The sequence below is a fragment of the Coloeus monedula genome (genome assembly GCF_965178545.1).
Source record: "Coloeus monedula genome assembly, chromosome: 3".
Lineage (NCBI taxonomy): Eukaryota > Metazoa > Chordata > Aves > Passeriformes > Corvidae > Coloeus > Coloeus monedula.
The window spans coordinates 48181243-48190453 of NC_138783.1; the positions used below are offsets into that span (position 1 = coordinate 48181243).

Below are 9211 nucleotides of genomic sequence, written 5' to 3' on the forward strand. Positions count from 1 at the left end.
TACGGAACCGGGCGCAGGAGCGAGGGACCGGAACCATCCTGCCTCGCCGCTCAGGGCGTGCATCACCACTGGCCGAGCCGGGCCGGGCTGGGCCGGGTCGGGTCGGGTCGCCTTCACCCGCCCTACACGGAGCCGCGGGAACGCGCCCCGACGGCGGCGGCCGGAGCCCTGGTGTCGGGGAAGCGGCGGCGAGAGGAGGCGGGCCAGGCAGATAGGAAGCGTGCCTGCACCCGAGCAGGAGAGAGCGGCGGCCGGGCCGACCGCGGGGAGGCAGGGAAATGATCTTTGTCCCTTTCGGTAGCTCTCCGCCTCCTCATAGCCTCGTCACCAAGTCAACCGGCACCAGCTCGGAGCACATTATCTCCGAGGGTCAACACATTGCAGCCCAAGCCGCGGGGAAGGCTCCCAAATTTACCCCTTGGACAAACAATCCGCTGCCTATCGCTCGCTCTGGCGATAGCATTGTGGTCCCCCACCGGCCGGTGTTGGCCTTCGCCCAGGGCTCCGGAGCACGGGTACCCCCGAGGGAGCGTCCTTCCCGTCCCTGGACACCCGCATCCCTAGGCGAGATGCCCTCGCAGCCAAAAGTGCCCAGTCGCTAAACCCCTCCAGGACCCGAGTCTACTCCGGCCCTCCGAGGATTTTCCTCTCCGTGCCCGGGGGACGTTTGGAGATGATCAGCTCCTGGGCAAACGAGGGGGACAGGGAAAAGATGTGTTTAAGGACCGTCCGTCCCGGAGCGCCCCGCATATCGGCGCAATCCCCTGAGCCCCTACCCGGCCCTGCAAGCTCACCGCCGCGGGGCTCCTCACTCCAAAGCAGGGAGCAGCCCCCGGCAGAAGGGTAGGGGGTCCCGGGGCCGGCCAGGCTGAAGGGAAGGAAGGGGGTTGCGGGACCAGGGCCACCCCAGGTGGCCTCTTACGGCCCGCGCCCCGCCCCGGAGGGTTGCGGGAAGGCTCACGTGGGGGAGAGGCGCCTATGGGGAGGCGGCGGGAGCCGGGCAGGGCGGTGGGGCCCGGCGGGGCCACCAGCTGTCAAAGAGGCATCCCTGGCTCCGGGAGCGAGAGCAGCCCTATGTGTCCCTAAGCTGCGAAGCCCCCTTGGCCCCGCTCGCCATGAACACCGAGGAGCAGTATTATGCCTCGGCGCAGCTCTACAAGGAGTCGTGTGCGTTTCAGAGAGCCCAGGCGCAGGACTACAACCCTAACCCCCCCGCCTGCCTGTACATGGGCAGGCAGCAACAGACTCCTTATCCCAGCGCCTTAGGGGCTCTGGAGCAAGGCAGCCCGCCAGACATTTCACCTTACGAGGTGCCCCCCATCACTGAGGATGCCGGGGTCTCCCACCTTCACCACCATCACCACCACCCTCATCTTCCTCCTCCCCACCAGGACGCGCTGCCTTTCTCAGACGGGGTGGACACGGGAGCTGTAGAGGAGCCCCGAGTGCAGGTGCCTTTCGCCTGGATGAAGTCCACCAAATCTCACGCCTGGAAGGGACAGTGGACCGGTAAGCCCCCCCCGCATCCCTCCGCCCCCCTGCTTCTGTCCCGCTCGGCGGTCAGGAGCCCTCCCTTGCACCGGTACTGCTCCCACCGCTCGGATGTAGTGTGGAGAGGTCCTGGAGGGTCGTTTCCCCCTCGGCAGCCTCTCCAGACCCACTGCTCTGGGGCTGCTAGTGTTGGGTTGAACACTGGGGAGGGAGCCGGCACTCCAGTCCCCGCCGGCGGGCTCAACGCTCCCTGCGCCTCAGCAATTATTAACGAATTATTTTTCACCAATTAACTAATTGTGGCCAAGCCGGGACTTTGTGACGCCTCCCGGGAGCTGCTTCCTCGGGCAGCAGGGTGTCCCCGCGGGCGCGGTGAGCTCTGCGCGGGGCCGGGTCGCGGAGACACCTGCGAGGTGGAGCGGGCGGGGAAGCGGCAGGCAGGGCTGGCGGGAGGGGACAGCCCCGCTGCCCCGCGTCCCTGCGCCCACTGTGCAGCCGCAGAGCAGCCTCCGAGCCCCAGGGCAGTCGCCGAGCCCCTCTCGGCTGCCTGTCGGCTCTCCCCGACGCAGAGCCCATCTCCCCTCCTGGCCCCTCTATCCCACTCCCTCTACTCCCCGGCGGGTTTTAGCCACAACTGCTAAAAACTCTCCAAGTGAAAAAAACAGGGCAGGGAAAACAATGCACAAACGAAATAGAGTTGCCAGTGAGGGGAAGAAACTCTATCTAGGCAGAAAGTTCCGCTGCCCAACAATATTTCTGTCTCTGCCTGCACAATGTTATCGTGTCCTGCGCCTCCGTCACGCCTATACGGCAAATATTATATTAATGGCTTTGTTCAAATAGACAGTTGGAAAAAGGACCGGAGTATTAAAATCTCCACGAAATAGTTTGGGAATTGCATGGGACAGGCCGAGGGGGAGGGAAGGAGAGGTGGCGGTCCCCAGTCTCCCCAGAGGAGCATCTGCCCACAAAGGTAGAAGAGATTGCTGTCCCAGACCACGGACACGGCGGCAGGGATTGCGCCGGGGGGAAGGTGGAGCGAGAGAGAGAAAAAATCAGATATTTTTCCTTGAGTTGAGTGAATTTCGGAAATAACAATAATAATAATAATCATAATAATATAAAGACAAACTTTTGAACTACACTTTTTTTTTTCTCTTTCTCCTGTACCCGAGGAATGACAAAACCAGCAGGAAAGCGAAACTTTCCCGTGGAAGCCTAAAATTCTTGCCTGCTGTCCCAGCCCTCCCGGGAGGAGCAGGCAGGGGCCGTGCATGACCCGGTCGGTGTGATGTGTGGGCAGGGTTCCTGCCGGAGCACGCCGCAGGAAGAGAAAGGGGCACCGCGCTGTGCCGAGCGCGACAGAGCGCCCACAGCGAAACCGCGGCGTATTTTGTACTGTGTGGGCAAACTATATGGCCCAACGATTTCTTTTTCATGGAAACCCTGGGGATTTAGGCGTCCATGGATGCTGCGGGGCTTTGTGCTGCTTGTCCCGGGGCTTGTCCCGGGGCCCGACCGGCTTCGGCCCTCCGACAGACCCCGGGCGTTCCGCCTTCCCAGTAGCTCCAGTTTAGTTTAAAGTAACAGAACAAGTTGGGTTTTTTCAGATATAGACTCATGCGAACGGGTATGTACATAGGTTTAGATTTACCAACATTTTTACACATATATACATTGATTTTAATATTTATATACGCACATAGATGTATACATATCACTTTGTAAACATTACATGTGTATTTAAATATATATTTTAAATACATATATAAGCTTTATACATAGGTTTACATTTACAATCATTGTATATATAAATACAGAATCATGGGAATAGGAAGATGAGGGGTGAGAGAGCCCACGTAGCTCTCTTGAAATGATTTTTTCATTCTGGCTGTTTAACACACCGTTCCCCGCAGATGATATCAACGCCAAAAGCATGCCCAGAGGGGCGCTGGCGCTGGCAAAAGTGGCCCTGAGTTTCCGTGCCCACCTCCGGTCCCTCAGTGCCCACTCAGGACTGCGGCGGCCGCGCTGGGAACGGCGATCCCTCTTGCTGCCGCTTTTCACGGCAACAAGAAACCCAAGATTTCGTCAGCTTGGCGAAATGGAGCGGCTGCGGTCCAAATCCCCTCCCGGCCCGGCAGGCTCACTAATTATTGTAATTATTATTGCTTTGTTTTAGCGGGGTATGTTCCTGAGGTTTTTGGGGGGTTTTTGGTGGGTTTTTTTTGTTGTTTTGTTTTGTTTTGTTTTTTTGAGGGGTTCCATTTTCCCATTTTGCTTTGGTTTGTGTGTGTGGTGGAGTTTTTTTCTTTTTCTTTTTTAACCTTTTTTTAAACATTTCTAAAGATTTTTAATTTAATTTTAACACGAACCTGAGCAATTGCAGCCCTGGATCCGGGAGCCCTTCTGAGCTTTCAGTGTCACACAAACAGTGGCACGTGAGTCTCTCCCTCGGCTCCAGAGACGGCGCTTTCCTGAAAACCTCATCCAAATCATTGTTAAAAAATATTAAGTTATTGTAAAATAAAATAACAGCAGTGGCGACTGCTGCCAGCAGCACCACCTCACTGTGCCCAGCCGGAGAGCTCCCCGAGGCCTCCTCCTCACCCCACCTGCTTCCCCCCACATATCCTCCGCGCCGCGCAGGGATCCTGGGACGTGGTCCCCGCAGCCCGAGAGGGCGGCCGGGCGGGCCCAGGCTGACTCTCGCTTCTCTCCAGGGGGATCCTATATGGTGGAACCGGAGGAGAACAAGCGGACGAGGACGGCGTACACGCGGGCGCAGCTGCTGGAACTGGAGAAGGAGTTTCTCTTCAACAAGTACATCTCCAGGCCGAGGCGGGTAGAGCTGGCTGTCATGTTGAACTTGACCGAGAGACACATCAAGATCTGGTTCCAGAACCGGCGGATGAAGTGGAAGAAGGAAGAGGACAAAAAGCGAGGGGCGGGCAACAGCAATGACCCCGAGCAAGACTGCGTGGTGTCCTCTGGGGAGCTCCAAACCAAGGAGGATCTCCAGCCATGCCCCGCCGGGAACCTTCCCTCGGGAGACTCCAGGGACCTTCTCTCCCCCAGCCTAGTCCCCAGAAGGCAGCAGGACTCTCGGTGAGCCGCGGGGAGCCCCACGGCCCGGGAGGAGGAAAAGGATGGGACATGGAAAAGAGCCGAGAGGCTGGCGCCAGCTTTCCTCCGCCGTGCCGTGCCGTGCCGTGCCGTGCCGTGCCGTGCCGTGCCGACCCACTCCCGCCTTCCCTCTGGGAAACTCGGTTCCCCCATTCTGAAACTCGCGTCCTCCGGAAAGTAAATGTAAGATGTCCAGCTCTCCAGATGACAAGGAGAGGCTCGCTGTGGGCCCTAACTCCAGGGGAGCCCGCCGGGATGGCAGCGAGCTGGGCCCCACTTCCCCGGGCCGCCCGCTTCTCAGCGAGGCCTACGGGACACCTTCCCCCGGGGAAGGTGGGTCTCAGGTCACCACCGACGGTGTGTGCAACCCTGCGTGCACGGAGAGGTCTGGACACCGGAGGAGAAGCGAGGGCACGCTGCCTTCCTTGCCGCGGACAGCTGCTCGGTCGGGGCGCGCGTCCCACCGTGTCCGTCGGTCCACAAGCGCAGACACGGACCCGAGTATCCCGGACCATTCACGGGCTGGCACGCCGCCGTCCCCGTCCCTTCCAGTCGCCCCAGGGCATCGGCTCTACCGAGGACTCTCTCAGGACTGTTACTTACTTCTTTGGAAACTGGAACCTGGTTTCTTTCGTTTTCTTTTTCTTTTGGGAAAGAAAGAGGTGGGGGGAAGGAAAAAGGGGGGAAAAAAAAAGAGAAAAAAAATTTTAAAAATTGAAAAAGAAAAGGCCTACGTGTCCTGCGGGCAGGATTTGTCTCCCCCGATGACCGGCTCTGATGACCGGCACAGGCAGCCAGACCCTCCCCCGCGCTCCGCCAGCGGCTGCGGGGACCCTGCGCTGCTGCCCGCGGCTCCGCGCCCGTCTGGGCTCCGGGGAACTCCACGGCTCCGGGGCTGCGCTTGCCTCTTCGAGGGGTGAATGCGAGCCCAGGGATGGAACAGAGGAAGTCTCGGTCTCTCACTGGGCAGCCAGCAGACAGAGTGATATATCTGGGGGATAGGGCCGGTCCTAGGGACACTGTCCTTCATGAAAAAAGCTCCAGCCTCTCTTCCAACTCTTTCGGAAGCTCGGACTCTGCCTTGGAGAGGAGAAACCTCTGTACAGCACGAGCTCCTGTCCCGGAGTGGCTCCATGCGTGGTTTTTCTCTGCAGACTTGTTTTTACAGCCCAGCAGAGGCTGGGGGCCGGCTGCCTCCCGAGGCCCTGCAGAGCACTGGGGACTTTCCCTGGGCGCTATTTTTCGGCCCGGGCCGATGTGCGGGAGAGCTCGGCTGCTCCGGAATGGAGCGGGGAGCGCCCGACCCGGGCTTCCCTGCGGGGAGGTGGGTAGTGGAGTCGGCGCCGGCTGCCCCGGGCCCAGCCTGCCTTCCCTGCTGCCAGGAGCAGCTTCCCGGTCCCGACAACGGCGGGAACTCCAACTAAGTGGGGAACAAATCACAGCCGAACTAGAAACAGAAAACAGCGGTAGGAAGGAACTAGGAACTGTCTAGTTTGCTGTCGGTCAGGCGGATCTGCCTTCTTTCCTCGACGGGGAGGTTCCTGCCCTGTACCCGGCAGCAGCAACCCCTCGAGCATCCCTCGGGGGCCGCCACAGCCCCTCCCGCGCTGCGGGCCCGGGAGTGCCATGGGAGGAGGAAAATGAGGAGGAGGACAACTTGTCGCACCCTGGCCAGAGGATGTTCCCAGTTCCTCGGCTGAAAGCGAGGGGGAGAGCAAATAGCTCGGTACAGTTCTTTGGGGGTTTCCCATCTTACATGAAACTTCTTACACTAAGGTGGAGACTTGAAGGTGTAATTTGCCTATTGCTTTTCTTTCCTCTTGGGACATTAAGATCTGTGTGCAAACAGGAGTATTTCTGGTAATTTTTCCTGCAAGTTGACTGAGAAATTTATCACCCAAGCCTGTATATCCTTATTCATCAAAAAGCAGTCAATGAGTGAGAATTTTATTAATCATTATATGAGCAAAATTCAAATAAAGCTGTTCTGCTTAAGAACCAAAACACCATATTAATTAAAGTAATATTTCTTAGACTTTTGGGGGACATGAAGCCATTTTTAAACCTCAGAATTTTTAATCACTATTCATTAGCATTAACCTACCACTGGCAACATGAAGTGGAACAATTTCCACGTACCTTTTACAAGGTCTGGCACTGACATTACAGTTCGGGAGCCACTACAAAAACAGGTCCAGCTGCAGAAAGGACGGCTGTCAAACAAAGTACCTCGATTTTATTCTGAGATTCGTAGAGCACGGTGCCCTGGCCAGGCAGCATACGTGGTAACTGAAATGTTGCCTGTCCTTTTTTCAGTAGGTTTGATTTTCTTTGTGCTCTGCTCTGAAAACGAAAAAGGTGCACAATTGATATGAATCGTTTGACCATGGTGCCAAGGTGTTTTTATCAGTAGAAGCAGAATCGGAACTGCATGGCTTAATTTTAACGAACAAAGTATTTTTCTTCTAAGAGCTGACGTAGTTTATTGGTTTAGCACTTACATATATTTTTTTTCACCCTTTTTACAACTGCACCAATGGAAAATTAATATTAACTCGATCAAGACAGCTCTGGGATGTTGTAGAGCTAAAGATTCACGGTAACTCCACGGGACAGAACAGCCAGCCCTACACAGTGCTGGGGCAAGGCAACGCTGACATGGAGAGTTATAAGTTCACTAGAGTTCTTGTGCTGAGTTATCTCACCAAAACCAATTGTCCAGATATATCCTAGGAGACACCTCCCCCTGTGAAATAGTTTATGATTTATATGTAATCACCTTTAACCCTAGGATAGGATTTCCGCAAAACATTCTGGAAATACTTTTAAAGTTAGGCAAGACATAAACAGTGTGAGAGTCTTTTTGTTTCCTTCTTCGGCAATAGTGAAGTCTTTAGGCAGGTGTGGGAGAGGTATGTCCCAAAAAATTGTATGTGTTCAGTGATAATTATTTTAAAGAAAAGCTGAGCAAGATTCAGGGCAAATTTCCTGTCCCTGGTTGCAGCTTGCTGTGGCATCCACCCCATCGGGAGCTATGGAGACATCAGTTCTACCTATGGCTCCAGGGAAGATAGTGAGGCTGCAAGTCTTGATTGAGCTTTGCACAGGCAACACCTTTGCTGCTCCTACTTTGCTCAGATCCATCCCCCAATACTGCAGGGAAAGTGTTCTCCTGCCTCTGTGCTGACTGCTATTCCATGAAAGAGCACAGGGCAGGACCTCTCCTTCCTCCAAGCAGAGCATCCAAAGTGAATGGCACAGTGCTGGGCAAACCCTGGCAGCAGCTTGGGGCCAGTCTGCTGCCATCTGTGGAGCTACATCTGCAGCCCTGCTGGGGCCATGCTACCTCCATGCTTGGGCAGAGGCTAGGCAAGGGAAACAGGATCTTCTGCACCCCCTGTGCCAACCCCTGCTTTACCTCCCGCCCAACAGGACCATGTCCCATTATCCTGCAGCAATGGCCGTATGAAAAGTAGGATTGCAAGACTATACTTGTCTCCTCTATTACAAACCCATATTTTTGCCTGAAAATCTCTCAATTTATGGAAAATTATGCCCATAAATCAATCCTGAAAGCAGTGATTTAACCTAAGGTGTGAAAGACTTTCCAGTCAGACGCTGAAGGCTGCTACCTCCCGCTCTGTGGTTGCTGCTGCTGCCACGAACACAGCTGAAGAGAGATGTTGCAGGTTGAGAGAAGACGTATTGCTCAGGAAGGCTTTGGTGCTTTGAAGTGCTACTGGAAATGGGATGCCAGCCCTGCCACAACCACAAAAGCAGGGCCTGGTGGCCTGGGCAATGCACCTCACACACACCTCCACAGGGCAGAGGTGGCTGGGGGTTAAGAGCTGAGTTTCAAGGCTTGTTTTGGGAGTAGAAAGAAATGGCGTGGTGCTCCCTTCACTCCTTATAGCTTAGAGGGTTGTTCTTATGAGACCTTTTCACATAAGCATAGGCAAGCCATGCAAACACACATGCACACACACAGCTTCCAAAAAACCGTGACTCAGAAAGGCTTTCTGAGTCCCTTTCTGTTTTCTTCTTCCCTGGATGGGGATAGGAATGGCCAGATCTTCAAGGACATTCTTTTTATAGCAATCAGGAAGAAATCTAGGGAGAACAATGAAATGAAATGACAATGAAAGGTGGAAACACTGCAGTGTCTGTGTTAAGTAGTGAACACTATCTACTTTCACTTACCCTACACCTCACCCACTTACATTCATTTAACACTTAACATCTATCACCATTGGTCCTGTCCCACTGGCTTCCAGCACCTTTTACAGTCTTTCCATGCACTACACCAGCACCAGTGTGCCCCAGCAGTGCTTTAGCTGCAAGTGCAAAGAATGGTGGAACAAAGGGGAAAGTGTTTGGAGGCAAAGCTTCTCCTGATCTCTGCCTTTCTCCGTCTCCTCTCCTCCCACCACTTGCTGTCCTGGAATGCAGCTCCTCTGTTCCCCAGCACTTCTGGGATCACAACATATGCAGGAACAAATGAAATGCAAAGGAAATGAGTGGAGTCCCTCTCTCCCCAGCATGCCTTGGTGGTGAGTCAGGCCTGGCCAGCCTCATTCATGGAGTAGGAAACTCA

General features: G+C 55.1%; 1 protein-coding gene across 1 annotated transcript; it reads left to right on the forward strand.

Annotated features, from left to right (window-relative positions):
* Positions 1-1115: 1115 nt before the first annotated feature.
* On the forward strand, positions 1116-4603 carry PDX1 (pancreatic and duodenal homeobox 1; the record flags this gene model as incomplete). The annotated part of the gene is made up of 2 exons (XM_082278516.1): positions 1116-1509; positions 4215-4603. 2 exons carry the CDS (start codon positions 1116-1118, stop codon positions 4601-4603), a joined length of 783 nt encoding a protein of 260 aa, XP_082134642.1.
* Between the last annotated feature and the right edge of the window lie 4608 nt (positions 4604-9211).